At 33.3% G+C, this 20,663-nt stretch overlaps 2 protein-coding genes across 10 annotated transcripts in view; one reads left to right on the plus strand and one right to left on the minus strand.

Moving 5' to 3' along the window:
- The window catches only part of LOC106070708 (E3 ubiquitin-protein ligase HECW2-like), a 28,061-nt gene extending 27,341 nt beyond the window's left edge, over window positions 1-720 (minus strand). The window contains exon 1 of one of the 4 annotated variants that reach the window (XM_056023467.1): window positions 599-720. The gene's annotated coding sequence lies outside the window, so the exon portion shown is untranslated. Of the gene's footprint in view, window positions 1-557 lie in introns of all 4 variants that reach the window. The other 3 variants (XM_056023473.1, XM_056023463.1, XM_056023479.1) reach the window with 3 other exon arrangements.
- A 5,560-nt stretch (window positions 721-6,280) lies between these two features.
- LOC106069099 (BRCA1-associated RING domain protein 1-like) lies at window positions 6,281-19,175 on the plus strand. Of its 6 annotated transcripts, XM_056023504.1 has the most exons (13): window positions 7,476-7,725; window positions 9,987-10,106; window positions 10,504-10,626; window positions 11,396-11,452; window positions 12,513-12,646; window positions 13,086-13,543; window positions 14,917-14,997; window positions 15,617-15,789; window positions 16,118-16,232; window positions 16,346-16,466; window positions 16,713-16,814; window positions 17,694-17,815; window positions 18,421-19,175. In XM_056023504.1, exons 3-13 carry the CDS (start codon window positions 10,505-10,507, stop codon window positions 18,757-18,759), a joined length of 1,824 nt encoding a protein of 607 aa, XP_055879479.1. In that variant the 5' UTR covers window positions 7,476-7,725; window positions 9,987-10,106; window position 10,504; the 3' UTR covers window positions 18,760-19,175. The 6 variants fall into 6 exon arrangements, with proteins under 6 accessions (XP_055879458.1, XP_013084138.2, XP_055879479.1 ...); XM_056023483.1 differs by lacking the exons at window positions 7,476-7,725; window positions 9,987-10,106 and adding an exon at window positions 6,281-6,351; XM_013228684.2 differs by lacking the exons at window positions 7,476-7,725; window positions 9,987-10,106 and adding an exon at window positions 7,417-7,469.
- Window positions 19,176-20,663: the final 1,488 nt, after the last annotated feature.

Here is a 20,663-nt window from a genome sequence, read left to right on the forward strand (position 1 = left end):
CATCTATTATTATATAACACAGAAAGATAAATTTGTATTTGTATATAATATATATATACATCATTGTAAACCTGAATTTTTTGTCAAAGTACCTAACTATGTTATAATGTCTGATCATATTTTAATATTATGTCATAATCATAATGACAATCATTTAAATTAAATCATACTCAGTCTCAGACTCAGTGACAGTTGAGTATAAGTATATAATAGACTGAGTAGTCAGTATTCCATAGTGCCAGTGTCTGGCAGTGTCAGTGGTGTCAGTACTACCCGTCTAGACAGTTAGACTCTAGAGTCAAGTTTCAAGTTATACAAAACCTCTAGATTCTAGATAATGAAATCTCTGATAGATTCTAGATCTAGAATCAAAATTGTATTCATGAATTCATCATAATCATGATAACCATGAACACAACCCTATCTTATCTGTAGAAGTGTAGACAAGACAGAATCAGAATGAGAAAAGATTGAAAAATCCTTCAAAATCGAGAGCCACCGCGCCCCAATTCAAAACACAACACAGACAAAAAGATTAGAATACGCAATGCACTAACCACAACATGAAATTCATCAAAAATATTAAGATATACTCTACATCGTGACTCGTGTACTTTTTTGTGAAAACATATCCGTTTACAGTTGTAATATTATTCTTCTTTGGTAAGAATTCTTCCTGTTTCTGTTGCCATCTTGGGCTATTGCCTCTTTACCTAATAATTTCGCATTTTAAAATTTTCGTTTAATTGTGGGAATAATAATAAAAAAAAAGTATTATATTATAATAAATTGTTTTACAGATATATTTATCTCATATCAAGAGCTATATCGAGTCATGAAATGTTATTGCCTGTATTATTAATGCACCTAAGTAAATTAGGCTTAATACAGATAGGATGATTATAAATTAATATAGCCAACCGGCACTTATGAAATACAGACGTTACTTTTAATCCTCCTCAGTTCCCTCAGATGTATCGCATCTGGCAACAAAAAATCAGCGGAACAGTTGCAAGGGTGAGCGACCGGATACTTGAGAATATGGTCAACATGATTGAAGATAAGACAAAAGTAATTGATTTGGCACTCAAATCAACATGACAAATGTAGAGATCACAGATTCCCTATTCATCAAGAACTGCCAGGTTCTTTTTGTCCAAGTTGTTCGCAATCTTGGAGTTTTATTTCACCCACACTTAAGTCAGCTCTGCAAAGGTTTTTATCTGCAGCTGCGCAGATTTAGCAAGAGTCAACAAAAAAAAAGGTAGCTGTGGCATTCATAATTCCTACTCTCCCCTCCTTGACTACTTCATTGCCATTCTAGAAGGTAGGCCGATAACCGAAGACAAAATCTTTAAGCTGCATCAAACTCAGAACAATGCTCCAAGAACAGTTCCTCCAGGTCGTGATTCTGCTGCTGCTCTCTTACGTGCACTCCACTGACTTCTAGAAAATGAAAAAAAAATGCAGAAAAACATGGTGGCCACACTTTTATCATCAGTGCATTTACACCAAAGCAATACCCTTGTAACTTATAGTGAGCTGGTCACTCCATCTGTCCCTCGGATAGCCATGCGCTCCATGGACTCTTCTAGCCGTGCAGCGTATATCCCTCAAAAGTTATGGTTTGTGGACTTTTTTCAGTGCATGGGCCAACGGTTTGGAACTCGCTGCGCCCATTGATCACAAAGAGCATACTATAGCTATTGTTTCCATTGCCGCTCATTATAATATATAAACTTAGATTTTCATTTATTTTGTTTTTCCATTTCAGATCTCCTTTTATTGTGGAATAGTCATCCGATAGTGGTACAGCGATGTCAATAACGGTTGCGGATTTTTCTTTTTTGTTGATTAACAGTAAATCTGGGTGATTGAAATCCCTCGTCTTGTCAGTCAAAATAGGTCTATTCAGGGGCGGACTGGCTATATATGGGCAAACGGGCAAATCCTTGTGGGCCGGCACCTAATGGGTCGCGACCGAAAAAAAAACATTTTTTTAAAAAATGCAGACAATTTTTAAAAAAGACAGCAATTCAACAAAAATATCAAAAACTTTACTATACCAAACGTTAGACCATGTACAAACGGCATGGACTTCAACGCTGCTTTGATATCTTCGAGGTTATCTTTGGCCTAATCGTTTTTCTGGTCGGAATGAACGTTTGATATGGCACTTCCATTTTTTTTTTGCTCCTTCCCTCCCCCGTCTTTTGATGGTTCCATTGACAGTGTTACAGAAAAAGAGAGATGAGCTAGAGGTTAAGTAATACCTAAACATCGATATACAAAGCCGCGAAATCGCAAACCACCCAATTTATATAGACCTATATTCACAGCTCCACGTGGGTAGGCATATATAGTAGATTTCTTCTTTCTGTGATTTGTAAAGAAAAAAAAAGCAACCTTTAATAACATAGATCTAAAAATACTACACTTATAAGGCTTGCAAAAAAAAAAAATTAAACAAAATTATTGTAGACCTATAAAAAACAAAAAACAAATCTAGGTCTAAATTCAAAATTTTTAGCGGCCCCCGAAAGGGGAAAAGACGCTATTAGTTTTGTGCGAAATATCTGTCCGTCTGTCCGTCCGTCCCATTTAGATCTCGTAAACTAGAAAAGATATTGAAAATCCGACATCACAATATTTTAGACCATTCAAAGTTGGTTCTGATGCAACGGCTACTTTTTTTTTTTCTGAAAGCGAAAAATGTAATTTTTAAAATCAGTTATGCAAGCAGTTTTTTAAAGAGAAAAAGCTAATTAGTATGCATTATAAGTTAGACCTAATTTAAAATGAATAGTGATCTTATAAACTTCATTTTTCTGTTGTTTTTTTTTACATAAGCGGATGTAAAGGATTCGAATAAGATATTGAGCCTTTTCAAAACAATTAGATCAATTATAAGACATCGGTTTCACAGACCTGTCGAGGCGGAGATCAGCAAGTCTGGGGAAATCAAACAGAATATGAGGCACAGTTTCCTCTTTTTCTCTGCAGCGGGGGCAACGTGAATCGAAATTTGAGCGGTAAAGCGCTTGGCTTCCGAACCGGGGGTCCCGGGTTCGAATCCTCGTGAAGACTGGGATTTTCAACTTTGGAATCTTTGGGCGCCTCTGATTCCACTCAGCTCTAATGGGTACCTGACATTAGTTGGGGAAAAGTATAGGCGGTTGGTCGTTGTGCTGGCTACATGACACCCTCGCTAACCGTAGGCCACAAAAACAGATGAACTTTACATCATCTGCCCTATAGACCACAAGGTCTAAAAGGGGAACTAGTTTGGCCAGGTTCACATCTAACTTTACATTCACTTACACCTATCCTTTGATCTGCGGGACCGTTGGGGCATTACACAAGATCTGTTAACCTTCTTTCTCCATTCTTATCTCTCATTTGTCTTTGATATAATTTCATTCGGATGTTCTTTCTGAAAATATTGAAGCCTGCCTGGGTGGACCTCTTCGGGGGCCGATTTTGAGTTTGTGTTTCCACACAAACTGTCTTTTGTAACCTTGTTTATTTTGTTATTGCTTAATTAAGCCTGGTGCGAATTCATTAATGGAAATTCTTATAATAATGATCTGGTTTTATATAGCGATGCCACATCCTATATGTAATGAAAGGAGATTTCTATATTTATATTTTTAATAAAAGATCATGGTATCATATTGTAGCAAACCAGTATAGGCCTATGTCATTAAATATGTTAAACATGGGCGTCATGATCATCAGCAACATCAAACTCCATTTAAGTGAGGGCTTGAGAGGCTTAAATCCTCTCTTGCAAAAGTCCTGGACAGAAACCCTGCTGTCTTGCGTAGTGCGTATATGTCACCATACAGGTCGAGAACTTTTAGTTTCACAGACCTGTCGAGGCGGAGATCAGCAAGTCTGGGGAAATCAAACAGAATATGAGGCACGGTTTCCTCTTTTTCTCTGCAGCGGGGGCAACGTGAATCGAAATTTGGCCATAGCCGTGAGAAATATGAGCCAACATGAGATATAATAGCTTGCTCATGCCTGGACAGCCTCCACCACAGGGAAGTGCGGTCAGGGCGTCTCATGCGCTCCCAGACTCCACGGGCATTTTGGGACTTGTCCTAGCATTCAAACTACTTTTCCATTTCTGTTTTTTGAATTATAGCCAGGGCATGATGAAAACTTACAGTCTGTTCAGTTGGTTCAGCTGGTGGGCCAAGGAGTCTGCAATAGTGTTGCCAGTCATACCTATGTGAATCAGTACCCACTGCATTATTAAATATTGTTTTAAATATATTTCTTTAATGTAACTATGCTATCAAGCAAAAGTGTTGATTTGTTAAAGTGCAAACTATTTATGTTTTGTTTTCCGATATCTAATAGCGGATTTAAAATGCATTCTCGGCGCCTTCATTGGCACTCAAATATGCAAGAATGGACTACTACGCGGGTTCATTTTATCATAATTGGAATTACAAAAAAGAAATGTTCTTGTCCCTTATTAGTAAATTCATCACTTGATATGTCCCTCAGGAAGCCCAGCGCTCCGTGGATTCAACGCCTCTAGTTGTGCCACGCTTCTCTCTCATAAAATACGTTTCGCCGGCTTTATTAGTATTAAACTAAAGGTATGTAACGCGTTTTCCAATACGTATCTGAAAATGGGGGATATGAGTTGGATTTCACAATATTTTAGGTAAACTTCTACAGGCTGGAGAGAAAACCATGAAACACGCTTTTTAAAAAAAAAAAAAAAGATTTGCAACAAGATCTGGCAGTCAGGAGAAGCCGTTTACAAAACCACTCGTGATTACACTTCCAATAAAAGGCAATTTACAACTTTGTTAAAACTATCACTGCACCATCGGACTCATAAGACATCCCTGCAAAGTCCTGTTAAAAATTATATTAAACCTGCTCAAACTGATTTAATGGAGAATGGAGAAAGACCGTTAAAAGATCTTGTGTTGTGCCCAACTGTCCCTCAGACTAAGCTTGCAGTAATAAGCAAGCATATGCCTGCGGGCCAACTCCGTTTAGCAGAAAAGTTTTATCCTGTCAGCCACAACGTTTGTAATAATAATTTCAAATAACAATGTCACCCATAATGTAAACATTTTCATACAATGAAAATACCTATGTAATGTTAATTTTAAAAATTTCAGTGAACGTTAAATACGCCTTAACCAAGTGACTTAAATTTATGTTTATATGGTCCGCCAAACTATTTGTTTAATAAGCCAAAGATGTTAGAATAATATAGAGAGAGGATAATAGTATGAAGGAAATGCCTTCCGAAATACTGTGAAATGTATATGCTTTAAAAGTTTAAGTATATTTGATATTACTGCTAATTAATGGAACTCTTGTATTTTTCCATGGGTCTTGTCAAGTCTAGTGATTTTATAGGAACAGCTATTTCTATGCATTAACAGATGTGTAATTTTTCTAATTATATAAACTAAATATTAAAAGTAAAATTGGTAAATTACAGAAATGTACTATATTCAAAAAATTATATTTTGTCTAAAAAAATATATATATAAAAAATATTTTTTACTGTCAAATTTTTATAATAATTAGTTTGATAAACAATCTAGTAATTTTACTCAACTATAACTTTTTACTGTAAATTGAAATTTATTTTGATAAAAAATGCAAAATTTTCTCATTTAAACACATATAGAGTTCTCTATGTCGTTGTACTACGAAAATAGAAAACGGAAAGGTTATTCCTTGAAGGATGAATAACTCTTGCAAAAGATGTCATCTATTTTTAATCTATATAAATATTTGTAGATTTAGAATTTTAAAGGTCAAATACAGTGTCAGCATTAACAATGCTCTTTCTTTATACTAATAACGTTTTAAAACATATAAAATGTAATAAGTTATATAAAGTTCAACATTTTAAAGCAATATTTTCAAAATATCATATATGAAATTGTAGACTAATCTTTCAGTAGGAAATTTAATTTATACAATTTATAAATAACCCAAGCTTTTCATTTATCGGTCGTGTGGCACTTGTGTAGAATATCGGCATTCCATGGCAAAGGTTGTGAGTTCGAATCTCTGAAGAGGTTTATATACTTTTTATTTATTTTTTATTCATTTATTTTTAACTAATGTATATATGTATTAATATAATCTAAAACTTGCAGATTTTGTTCGAAAATATATTTAGTGCTTACCTCTTTGAACATTTTTAAATATTTATCAATCTCTTAAATAATGTCGCTGTGCTGCTGATACGGTTCGCAAACAATATTTTTTCACTCCTTCGATTTAGCAGCTATCCTGATCAGAAATGAAGAGAAAAGCCAGTCAAATTTCTATTTTACGTCGATCATCTAGCTTATCTTGGTAATTTTATTTTTTCAACATTTGTAGAGGAAGATTTTGACAGTGAGTCGTGTCTAACAATATGGTCAAACCAGCTCAATGTTCGCCTCGCTACAGTATTAAGGAGGATCCTCCTTGATTGCCAGCCAAAGTGTTGATTTGTTAAAGTGCAAACTATTTTAGGTTTTGTTTTCCGATATCTAATAGCGGATTTAAAATGCATTCTTGGCGCCTTCATTGGCACTCAAATATGCAAGAATGGACTACAAAGTGGACACATTTTATCATAATTGGAATTACAAAAAAAAGAAATGTTCTTGTCCCTTATTAGTAAATTCATCACTTGATATGTCCCTCAGGAAGCCCAGCGCTCCGTGGATTCAACGCCTCTAGTTGTACCACGCTTCTCTCTCATAAAATACGTTTCGCCGGCTTTATTAGTATTAAACTAAAGGTATGTAACGCGTTTTCCAATACGTATCTGAAAATGGGGGATATGAGTTGGAGTTCACAATATTTTAGGTAAACTTCTACAGGCTGGAGAGAAAACCATGAAACACGCTTTTTTTAAAAAAAAAAAAAAGATTTGCAACAAGATCTGGCAGTCAGGAGAAGCCGTTTACAAAACCACTCGTGATTACCCTTCCAATAAAAGGCAATTTACAACTTTGTTAAACCTACCACTGCACCATCGGACTCATAAGACATCCCTGCAAAGTCCTGTTAAAAATTATATTAAACCTGCTCAAACTGATATCAATGCTCATGAATAGAGATTCTATACAAGGGTAAAGACAGACAGGAATGGAGAAAGACCGTTAAAAGATCTTGTGTTGTGCCCAACTGTCCCTCAGACTAAGCTTGCAGTAATAAGCAAACATATGCCTGCGGGCCAACTCCGTTTAGCAGAAAAGTTTTATCCTGTCAGCCACAACGTTTGTAATAATAATTTCAAATAACAATGTCACCTATAAAATGTAAACATTTAGGTAGATTTGTGGAATCATTTTGGACCCCAAAAATATGGGCCTTACATTACCGGAAATAGTTGTACTATATGTAGGTATATATATAGCCTATATATATATAATATATATATAGATCTATATATTGATCCCTCTCTATTTATATTTCAAAATGTACGCGGGTTCATTTAATTTTTAAGATCTAGACTCTAGTTATTTTATTAAGAAATTAGAGTAATAAGAGATATAGTCTAGATTCTCTAACTCTAGATATAGTCTAGTATCAAATTGATCGGAGTTTGATTTTATAATTAATAATAATTAGATCTAGATTCTAAATCTAGATTAAATTTTAGATCTTCAGTTCTAGATCTAGATAGATCTAGATCTAGAGTAGTTTAATGCTATTCGGACACCTATAACTAAAGTAGTAAGTTCTATAGGCCCAAATTTGAAAGTTTGACTTTGACAGCTCATTATTTGACAATGGTTCGACATAGAAAAGAAAATGAAGTATCAAAATCTTCTTTAGTTTAAGGAGAATAAAAGGATGCCTACTTATATTTGTACCCTTAACCTATATTTGTTATTATATTTAAGGTCAAAGAGGCTGTGTGTTTTCATTTAATTCTGACAAATTTGACCCACATTATTTGATTCTGGACACCATTATTTATTTCGGACAGTCTCTATATTTAGGCCTCAATAAACTCAGATTTTAATTCTTTACTAGCATTAAGTTCATTAACTAAATTTTAAGATCCCCAGGCATAACCCCTCACATTAAATCAATAAGATGTTTTGGAATTATGCATAAATGCGAACACAAAATGTAAAAATATGAACACACTTATTCTACCAAATTAGGTCACTGGGATAGTGACTTCTATATCGACTTTTAGACTTATTTTATGTTTGAATTGTTTGCATGATTAGATGTACCGTGTGTTGAATGTTTGTGTTTTTTTGTTTATTAATTTAATACATTTCTAATAGAGATGTCAGATGATCTTTTGTAGTATAGTACTTGCCTAACTGAATCCTCTATATTCTCTATATAAATCTAGATCTATCTAGTACGTCTAGATCTAGGCATTTAACTTCATTCAATGTACCAAGCACACTCCAAACATTTGCCCATTTATTCTCTATTAAAAAAACAACAACAAACGAACAAATGTAATATAAGATCATTTTTTATTGATGTCCAAAACTGGCTGTCCGAAATAAATTTTGGTAAGAAAATCATAATTTAAATTAATTCGGACACCCTATTAATTTTTTATTTGTATGGAATCAGACAACTTGGCTTATAAATCTAATAAATCAGCTTCGAAAACAGAATAAATATTGGGGGCTCATTAGTATAGACTTAGCCAATCAAAAAATATTTAGTCTTAACCCTAGGAAGAGGTAAAGTCATCCGGGTAACATAGGAAAATACAACAACCTGACTAACAAATTTGAAATACGTTTTTCTTACATAAAAAGACAGCTAAATGGAAGGAAATTGGGTCAGAATCATTGGAAAATGGACAAGCACATTATACAGTGCGCTAGTTTTATAATAAATATTAAAATAATTATTTAATGACCACGAAAACAGTGAATGTCCGAATTCATGTAATTTCCGAATTAAATAAACTACTATATATTATAATTATATTTATACTATTTATAGATCTAATTTATAATATAAAATATATTAATTATTATATATATAAATATCATATTATATTTATTTAGATTCTATATAGATTTAAGATTAGACTTTGATCTAGAATCTAGATCTACATCTAGATATCTAGACTTAAGACTTAGAATGATCTACGGTCAAGCCGCTAATTAGCCTTTATTAGGTGATAAACACTAGGCTTGATAGATACGTATTATATATAGATTTATTCTGATTTATGGATTCGCCCTGGTGAATATATGGCTTTGGTTTCGTCTAGAGACGGAGCAGAATGTGGTATGACTGATCAAGCCGATTCTGGAGCCGCAGCAAGAGTTTGCCACAGTTGGTGCATGTATTTATGCATGTATATATGCATCTGACTTAGGGCTAGTTGTCAGGGCAGCTTTCTTCTTCTTTCTCTTGACTGATGCAGCTTCGTTTCTTTTGCACTCGGTGAAGTTTGTACCAGCACGTACAGTCTGTCTCCATGATGTCCTGTCTTGGGTTATCTCCTCCCACATACTTTGTTCGATGCCTGTGGTTCTCATGTCTCACTTACAGACATCTCTGTAGGTTAGTCTCGGGTGGCCCTTGGGTCTGATTCCCTCTGCAAGCTCAGCGTATAGTATGTCTTTAGGGATTCTTCTATCTGGCATGCAAGTGACATGACAGAGCCAACGTAGTCTTCTCTGAGTAAGTGTCACAATTTTCTGTTAAGGTTTACTCCCTTAGCTTAGCTTTGGACTTTACAGGAACTCACACAAGGCAGTGCGACTATTAACCTATTGCAAAAGGTTTGGTTTGTGGGCAGCAGGGCATGTCCGCATGCCAGCAGGCCATGACTGCCTCACAATACATCTTGGGGTCAAACCTCCTCCGAGACCCTTGCAGATTAGCCTGAGGCTTCAGAGCCTCAGTTTCCATCTGTCACCACGAAGAGGTACTGCATAGGACTTGCTGTGGAAAGGCAATGTACTGGCAAGAGAGACTTACAAATTGTTCCCCTTTCACAGATGCTAGCCAATGGTGGCTACAAGTTGAGCTACCACACTAGATGTTTCACACAGCCTTTGGACAGAGGTAGTGGTCCCTGGCATTCCAGTTTATGCTAATCAGCTCGGGCCTAATCACAGGTAACCATCACTCTCTGTCTGAGATGGAGTGACCTCTCCATTGCTGGGGAAGAGCCTGGGTGGTAAATTTGCAACTGCTGGGCTGCCCAAATGTCAATACTAGTCTCTCGTTCATACTGATTGGGTCCAAATGGATGGAAATCTATTGCAATTTGGGGTTAGGTGGCTGCAGGAGTTTGCCGGGGAGCAGTAGTCTTAACACTAGAACACTAGATCTAGATATATTCTCCCAAACTGTAATCTTGGCCTAGACAGTACAGTACTGCTAGGACAAGTCTTTTGACTCTTAGATCTAGATTCTAGATATAACTTATAAGTTCTAAAGTTAAAAGTAGTTAGTAGGCTAAAGCTTTCTCTAAATCTAGCTGTGTAATGTACTGTTTTAATTGTTTCTCAGCATGATGGGTACAATGTCTGCTCAAAGTCAAGTTCTTCCACAGTTTCCACTTGATAACGTGAAATTTTCAAGGACGATTTCTGCTTTGGATAGTTTGAGGAACTTTATACAATGTTGCAAATGGTACTATTTCTGAAGATGAAAAATATTAAAATAATTGGATCTTTACTGTACTAAATAAATTTTAAAATATTAACATAGACTTGATCTAGATATCTAGATTATTCTAGATCTCCTTAATCTAGATGCTAGAAATCTAGATTTAATTTTTTCTTCTAGATCTAGAACAATCTCATCTCTGCCTGTGGTCCTTTCTATGGCCATTGACCAGCTTCCTCTAGGTGTCTCACTTCTGGATGAGTCTCTCCAACTGTCCCTATGACCATGACTTGCCCATCTTCATATAGGATCTATTAAAATCTAGATTTATAGATAACTTGCCTTTTTCAGTTACTTCTGATCAACATTCAAACTAATTTCTTTGCGTATGATCTATATATATATTATATATATACAATGTATAGAATTGTTATTTAACCTTGCCATGCACACCACCATCCAAGTAGTGCAAAAAGTGCGCGCTGTTAGAGATAGACTGAGAAGGATGTTGATAATAGAGAGAAGGAAGTTCTGCCCAAGTCTAGAACATATGATTGTTATATCTGTTTGTGATGTCCTCATGCAAATAAACATCTATATACGTGGAGTCACCTCCCTTAACTTGACAACTCTCTCTCTATATATATATTTATATATACAGTGCTTTTTTTATGACAGTACGCACCAGTACCTTACTTTTTCAATGTGGGGAAAAATTATTACTTTTCTTGTATTTTAACGTTTATTATACACAAGTACAGAGTATGCAAAAGTAGAACTATTCTGTTCACAGCTCTGAGTCTTCTACTGAGTTATTTTCTCTTGGTCAATGTGAACATCGATTCTGCAGGTAAGCAAAGAAAAAATTAATTAATTCTCCTGTTTTCTTTATTTGACTGTAAAAATTAATAATTGTAGTTGATCTTTTACACAAATTTTGAAACAATGCTGCTTTATTTGTTTTTACTTCAAGTCAACTTCAACTTCTCTAGCTTTCTGTAGCTGAGCTGTAGTTTCTTATGCATCCTATGAAAAATAGAATGATGTCTTCATCTGCTTAGAGTATATTTAAATGTAGGATGTTGCCTTCTAGAAATAATTTTTTTTTTGGTGAAAATGTTGAAAAAAACATTGATAAATAAAAAAGCACACACAATGACTCACAACAATACTATTGCAATGTTAAAGAGAAATAGTTTAAGTAAGTCTTTGATTGTCAAATAAAAAACATGTAGTTTTATATTATGTGTGGTCCCTGTCACAATTGTGGATGGAGTCATTGTGTCAAAGTTCAGGGGGGTCATGAAACCTCCCATTTATAAATGCGGTCCATTTAACACTTAAAGATAATAAGATTCTCTTTTTGGGGATCCTGTGTGGTCGCTGTGTTTCTCTTTGGTAGAATTTAATATTAACTTTTGTGTGGTAGATGAAGCTTGCCTTTATTTCCCCATATTTTATTCATCATTTTCACTAATTATAAAGTTAGAGTGGACTCTTAAGAGATAGTCTGACACTTCATAATTTGACGCAGCTCTGACATAAATCAGTGTACATATAGTTTTACGGATATTTAGAATATCTTATTATTTTATTATAAATAGATTTTTCTTGACATTTAGACTACAGTAAAATACTCTGAAGAACAACTAACAATCTGAAGTTTTCAGTAATCCCATACCACACCCTCCGTTCCCATAATCCCATAACTGTTGGACTGTATATTCTTGTGTTGCTCTTAAACATTACATGTTTATTGCATCATTTATTACAGCAGTTTCACTCCTTTTGTTTTGTGTGTGTGTATTTGACTTGGTAATTATTATCTGAATATTGATATAATATAGATACATATTTGACATATTTTAACATCTAAGTATAGATTTATTGTATTTTTATTATTTCCGAAGGAATTGTGCTGAATCCAATGGAGGCAATCCCTGTCCTGTTTGTGACATGCCAGCATATGCAACTCTTGCTCATATTGATAAACAGCTGTCAAGTATTTCTCAGTTGTGCTTTCAAATGTCAAACATTTTAGAAGGTAGCAGCAATACTTGGTGAATGCATATTAGCTTTTAAGATCTTCATAGTATTTACAACAATTATTCTGAAAATATCAATTATTTTTCTTCAGCTTACACTTTCAAAAAAAATAGAAGGAAAAGGTTAGGTGGGGGATATCTGGAAATTCCCAAAACTGGATCCAGTTTGATCAAATCCAATCCAAAATGATGATCTGTTCAGATCTAGTCTGATTCAATCCAATGGGATCAGATCAGGCCCAACACTGCTTCATAAAGTACAAATTAATTTAAAAAAATCAACTTTAGAGCAAATTTGAAGTTTGAGGAAACTAGTTGCTAGAAGTTTATTTTTTTTTTGTTTACATTGATGACCCATTATTTTCATTATCTTTTTTTAAACCTGAAAATCTGCTATTATATGCTTTTCTATTCATTGATTTTTTTTTTCACATGCAGGTCTGCCATTGTTAAGTGAAGAAAAAAAAGACAATCATTTAACTTTAGGAGATGTACAATGCATGAATACCATGCAGGCTCTAAACCCAAGTCATGCTGACAAATGTAACAACATAGAGTTGATAAGTTCTAATAATAATAAAACAAGTGTACATAAAAGTACTTTAAACAATCCTACTAAAGAAGTCAAGGAGACAAAATTAGTTAAGAAAAGGGGCAAGCATATCAAGGATGGCTTGACTAGTTGTCAAACAAAGAAGCTTTCACCTCAGGCAGCTGCTTCATCCTATAACAAATTGTCTAGTTCATTTGTTGGTAAACTAGATGAGTCCACCTCAGAAATTGACACCAGCATTGATGTTACACCAAATAAAAGTAGGAATTCTGGAAGACGAAAATCTAATCTAATGAAACGTAATGCCAAAGGAGAAACTCTACTACAAGTGGCAACAATTAAGGTAAGCAATTATTTGTAATATTGTTCTTCTGTACTACTTTACTTATAGATGTTTTACTTTGAATGTTCAGACTTGATATTAGAATTACATCTTTAGAAGCATTATTGATACCAGTGGTATAGACAATCCCATTTTGTTATGCCCCCTTCCCAAATTTGGCACACAAATGCTACAAGACCTTAAGAATAAAATTCCTTTGCTTTGCTCTTCTATTAGAACAGTTTGATAGCCACATAACCTTCCACAATTTAGCCCACCATCATTACATACATACTATTTTGGTCCATCATTATAACACTCAAGTATAAATTAATAGAATACCTTTACTTTGCCACTTCTTTTTTAACGACCCCTTATACAGAGATACAATTTTGTTTTGGGCCTGTCAGATATCCCATAAGGAGGGTTAAAAAATCTTTGCTTTACTGTCTCCTATACTGTCAGATATCCCATAAGGAGGATTAAAAAATCTTTGCTTTACTGTCTCCTATACTGTCAGATCTCCCATAAGGAGGGTTAAACAATCTTTGCTTTACTGACTCCTATACTGCAGTTGAACTTGAACCAATCATTCATTATCTAGTGGGACAGTTAATATAATGTCCCCTTTCATAAAACTACCCCAGCACACACAGACACACTGGCGTTTGTTTGGTTCCTCATTTCTAGATCTACTCTCCTTAAGGTAGAGTTTGAGAGAAACTTTAATGCAGAAGTTCCTCCCTCCTCCACTCACACACTTCTTTGGCTTGTCGATTCTAAATTTAGCCTCATCTCAAAGCTGTTTGACATTCTCTAAAGGAATAGACATTTTCCCTTCAAATTTAGTTCATGCACATGCACTGTGTTTTAAAAGTCTTTTTGAGAAAATGTTTTACATGATTAAGTTGTATTGGACATTAGAACTTGAAATAAAACAATAAAAGCTAAATTGATTTGTGAAATTTGAAAGTTATTTCATGGAATGGTAAGAAAAAAAATTAGGGGAAAGAAGTTATAGAGAATTACTGATGATTTGATTTATAGATATGAAAGATAATTTTTGTATAAAGTATTTGGCAATTATATTTGTTTTAATAGTTTGAAATTATACATGTATGCTGTATTTTGTAATCTTTATAAAACATCCAAATCAATCTTCTCTTGTGCAACTAAATTGAAATGAGCTATTAACATAGAACATCTTTCTAGTATCATTATGACAGACCAACCATTGAACAAACATATCTATTTATTTAGTAACTTTGAGTATTGTTTGTGTATGTAAATACAATATGTAATGCATAATGAGACATAATATATACAGCTCATTGAAGCTACAAAGTTCATTTGTGCTCTGTAGATTTATTATGATGATAATTATTTTATTTCAGGCTAATGTTGAGACAGTCAAGAGCTTATTAGAGGAGGGAGCCAATCCCAATGTTAAAGATTATGCTGGCTGGACACCACTGGTCAGTTGGTAGCTAGTTTTTTTTTTAATTGCTTTTGTAAAGCGCATCTTTACCTGCTAATAGCATGCTCTTTGTGCTTTGATCCAATCTTTTGTAAACATTTGAGTTGGGGATGAGGGAAGCGGTAATTGGAAAAAGGTTTCATTCGGGTTTAGGCGCTCAGCAAACACAACTCAGCTCATAGATTTTGATGAATATTTGTTTAATGCAGCTTTGAATTAAAAAAAATTTTCTCTGCTTTTAACTTAGATATATGATATTTCTTGTTACGTTTTTTATTGAATAAAGTATATAATTGTTTATTATGTGTTAAAGTGGGAACATAGGTTTATGTTTAAAAAAATATTTTGTTTTTAAACTGTGACAGCCACCCAATTAAATTCTTTTTTTGTTGAAGTTGGAAAATGAATGAAGAACACAACTAATTGTTAGAGTGAGATAGTTAGTTGATCAAAATCTTTAGCTTTAGAATCTAATAAAAAAGGATGAAAATAAATTGAATTTTTACATTTTATTCTCAATAACTATTGGCAGCTCTTGAAAGTTTTTAAATAGTGCCAAATGGATAACATTTTTCACACCATCATTTTTGTACCTTATAACTATTTTTTCTTTTTAGCATGAAGCGGTGAACCATGGTAACAGTGCTATTGCTAGATTATTGATCCAACATGGAGCCTCTGTGAATGCTCCTGGTCTCAACAACGACACACCTTTGCACGATGCTGTCAGCAACTACCACAGAGACTGCATACAACTTCTTGTATCTGCAGGTGCAAACATTTGGGCTAGGTTTGTTCATCTTTCATGAAGTGCTTAAATAAACCTAAAGACCTCTTATGATTTCCTTAGCTTAGTATGTCAACATATGTGTGGCTCTCCGGGATAAGAACCCTAATTATTATGTACTTAAAATAACATTATGCTGTAATTTCTATACTGTTCCATTTTTACAAATCTTTCTAGGTTAAAATTTTAACCTTTGTAGGCTATGTTTTTTTTTTAAATTCATTCTATATTGTTTTCTGTATAAAGTAATAAACAAAAATAAATTTCACTTATAAAAAACTAGAGACCAGTTCTAATTGCTTTAACTTAAATTTGTATCAACTCCCTCCAGAAATCTCCAAGGTCAGACCCCAGTTGATTTAGCTCAATCTGACGAGCTCAAACAAATTTTGCTCACATCCAGTAGCACCATCTCAGAGAAACAGTCTGTACATAACGCTTCCTTGGTAAGAACAATAAACAGTCTGTACATAACACTTCCTTGGTAAGAACAATTTGGACATCTTTATCTTCTTTCAAATGTTTGTAGAGTTTCCATCTTTTTTTCTTGTGTTTTTAGGTTAAGGAGACACAGAAATTGTGTTTTACAGGCACTGCTCTGTCTAAAGATAAACAAAAACTGCTTGAGGTGGTAGCTAATTTCTTCAATGTCAAATTTGTGGATAATTTTACAGCTGAGGGTGTGTCCTTTTTCTTTTCCTTTTTACATCAAAACATTAGTTTTGGATCCATTTTTTATTTTAAACATAATATTTTCTAGCTTAAATTAGAACTTTTTACAAGTTGTTTCTAAATAACTGAAGGACTTTTAATTGTTTAGATAACAATGGTTTGCTTTTAGAAACATTTAGTTAAGGCATATAGATAAATAAGTTTTGCTTCACAGTCTCCGGTTTTTATTTAAAATTAATTGTAATTATTTCCAGTGACACATCTAATTACTGGAGTGAATGGTGAGGGAAGATGTCCCAGAACCCTGAAATATTTGACAGCAATACTTGGTGGTAAATGGGTTCTTAAATCAGAATGTAAGTTGCTAGTACTCTATATCATCTATATGTTGTCAGTATATTAGATTTTAATCTTAAACCAGTTGAACTGATCAGCACAGCAGGCGAATTTATACTGTAGTGATAGTGTCCAATGTATCGTAGGCTGGTTATACAGTCACTTGTTTCCAAACAGAATCAAGTATAAGTGGCTTTATTATTTAATTCCTGATTTATTTGACACAAATCCAAAATATCAAATATCCTGATTTATTATTTTTATTTAGGCCTAAATACAATAATTAATTAACATTTTGTGTTTTACTCATTTTCTTGCTGTTCAGTAAACAAGAACAAAGTATTTAAATTGCACATAATATATTCTCATAACAGATTTTCTTATTGATTATTTAATACAAATATATTAACATTAAATAATTTTATACAGGCTAGTCCCAATAGTAGGGTAACATCATACCTTTCTTCCTTCTCATTTGTAAATGTTTAAGATGAGCTATGGTTGGTCATCTGCAAGACTGGCAAAGAAACTCTAGAGCAATGTCAAAACTAAGGCCAATGCCACCCATGTACATCTGTAATGTAAAGTAAAATTCTATGGCCATCTCTGACCATGCAAACATGAAAAAGTGTTCATCTTGGCCTGTTAGCGATGATCCTTCATGTGCACATTAGAAGCTAAAACAAAGTATTATACAGAAACACACTTTGTTTTGATTAGGTTCAGTAAAAATAAATAACTTTCAAATAAATGTTTATACAATTTGTCAAGCTTGTTTTAAGTACACGGATTCATTGATTGTTTTGAATTGTTTAAAAAATAATTTCACTAGTTTGGATTCTAATGAATTTCCTTCATTTTTATTTCTTAGGCTCAATAAAATTTTTATTCTTTTCTAGGGTTATCATCCTGTTTGGAAAGTCAAACATTTGTAGCAGAAGATGACTTTGAAATACCAGGATGTAGCACACACCCTGACAGTAAAAGTGCACAGAAGGGGAGACTAAATAAATACCAGCAGGTGGGAACAAAAATTTACCTATTATTGTTACAGTTTAATATGTTTGAGCCTTTTTTATTCATTTTTGTACATTTATGTGTTGACCAAATTTTTATCTGAGACATTGTGAAAAATTATTAAACTGTTTCTTACATAAGATTGCAATGTAATTCATAATATTGAATTCATTAATATCTTCACCAGTAAGTTAACCTGTTTGGATACACAGGTTTCAGTTTTATTTCATTGTATTTGCTATCTATAGGATGTGTGAGGCTCCATTTTCTTTTTGTCTTCCCTTCATTTCATTTTTTCCTCTTCTGTGTTACTGTACCCTGAAAAATCTTTGCCATTTCTGACATAGTCACACTATTTTAATTTCCTGTCTAGCTGACCATTGTATCCTAGTATTACATTAATGTTTTAAAAAATAAAATTGCTACACTACAACCTGTTAATACTTAACCCTCTTTCAAAGTAAAATAATTTTCTTAATTTGGATATAGGAAACACTCGACTTAAAATTTGAGACAGAATCGAGAATAGTAGTTATATTTCTTTACTAAACCAACCTAGAGTAAGATTCTATAATAAATTATTTACATTTTATATATTTAACTTTTCAGCTTCCTGGTTTATTTGATGGTTGCCAGTTTTACTTCCTGGGTAAGTTCAGCCATCCTTCTAGAGAAGAGCTGATTGGCCTTGTCAAGTTAGGAGGTGGTGCCATTTTGACTCGTGAGCCTCGTCTTCACAATCTAGATGATTATCCGTACACTATTCCATATCATGCAGTTGAGACAAGTACTTTAGCCGATTGTTCTATTTTTGTGCTTTTTGATGATTCCTGTCCCAATCCACCTTATGTGGAAGCACAGCGTATGTCATATTTACCAGTGTCTTGGTTGCTAGATTCTATTGCAACTTTCAATCTTATGGATAAAACAAACTATGTTAAAAAATGAACTGATTTTATTATTTATTCATTGTGATCATTGACATATTTCATGCTCTTCTTAGTCAAGCAAGTTTTATTTACTCAAGTTTCAACACAATTTACATTATAGAAAATTGTAAATATTGTTTAGATTTATACATTACTAAACATTTTGTTCTCTTAAATAATGTATCTCAGTTTACTGATTTGATGTATTGAACTGACTTTAGATGAATCATGAGTCATGGTTGATAGTGATTCACATGAAATTGTTTTTTAATTACACATTTCCTTAATAGGTATAAAACTTATAAATATAAAACTATATTCATTATTGGAATAGTCATGTGTAGCTCTTGCTTGTATTCATATTTGCAATCATGTTTGTATTTGTGCTGTAATCTGTTGTGACACGTTTTTATTGAAATAAAGCCTAACTGATAAGTTATTGTGTTAGTTCACTATATTTTAATTATACACTTTAAAAAAAAATATGTATAGATATAAATCAGCCTAATACAGCTAAACGTTGTACCCATTGTAATAGCAGTTGCTTAACCAGTCAGATGTTAGTACCACTATAATTTTATGTTTAAGGTTAGAGTTTTCAATGTTTCTAGCCAAAAGACATTGTTCCTTAAAAGTAATTTTTGATTTTGTGACTAAGATATGTGCTAACTCTACATAGTATTGTTGTGAATTAAAAAAAAAAAAAAAAAACAAAGTATGTAATATTTGATTTTAAATTGCTTATCAGTAGTTTTTTTTTTTAAATATACATGTATGGTTAGAATAGATTTGTAGATAAGTTTGTCATTCTAACTCTTGTGTTTATGTCTGTTAACAGCACTTAATAAATAAAATTATTATCATTAAAGATTGGAAAAGATGTGCCAAGGATAATATAGTTGTCTAAGTAACAAATAAAAAAGAAATAAAAGTGTTAACTAAGAATTTTTGAAACAATAAGAAATATATATATATATATTACAAAATGTACACTCTACACAAAATAACAGAGCTTAGTTTCTTCATGGACTCATGGGAACTGCCACTGTGGTCAACCTCTTTGGAATAAATGAGCTAAGAATGCAAAAATTGATACAGGTGCTTCAAAATCATACATTATGTGAAAGTCCACATGCTCTATACCAGCGGTTCTCAACCTTGTAAGCTCGGCGACCCATTTTTACAATCCCCCACTCTGCTGCGACCCCCTCCCCCATACACAAATACAGAATTGTAGGGTAGACAATAATCCAAATTTTCGATGGTCTTAGGCTACCCCTGGCAAATGGTCAATCGACCCCCAAAGGGGTCATGACATACAGGTTGAGAACCCCTGCTCTATACACTCAGTTTTGTTGTATGTTCCCCCCCCCCCTTTTTTTTTTCTAAAAAATGTGTATTCTGACATACATCATCATATTAATGCTACACTGTTTTCAAACAGAACACAAAGATGTTCCTAATTTACTTTGAAAAGTCTGCCAATTTTGTGACCCTTTTAAAAGTGACTTGAACAGCCATTTCAATGTAGCTTTAGAAATCCAGAGACTAAATTTTATAGTTTAATAGTCTGTCTGAGAAATTTATTTGGAAACAAAATACTCAAGGAAATATTCTTATTTCCCTATAAACAAATTTGTTATCATTTTGATCACATTCATAGTGATTTAGATTTAATTTAAAAAAAACATAATAAAAAGTATATTTTTGTAGTATGTTTTAATATATTCAATCAATATTGGGATCATCCCACAACTTGTTTAATAAGCAACAGTTATTAAGTTAATTTTGACCTTTTAAAATGTTAACCAAATTAAGGGATAACTATTTAATTTCTTATAATTTATATTTATTGATGGTAAAACTGTATTTAGATTGAAAGAGATTTATTTTTTTAGTCATAAATCTGTTCACTGGGTATGC

Source organism: Biomphalaria glabrata, chromosome 1, assembly GCF_947242115.1.
Source record: "Biomphalaria glabrata chromosome 1, xgBioGlab47.1, whole genome shotgun sequence".
NCBI classification, from domain to species: Eukaryota; Metazoa; Mollusca; class Gastropoda; family Planorbidae; genus Biomphalaria; species Biomphalaria glabrata.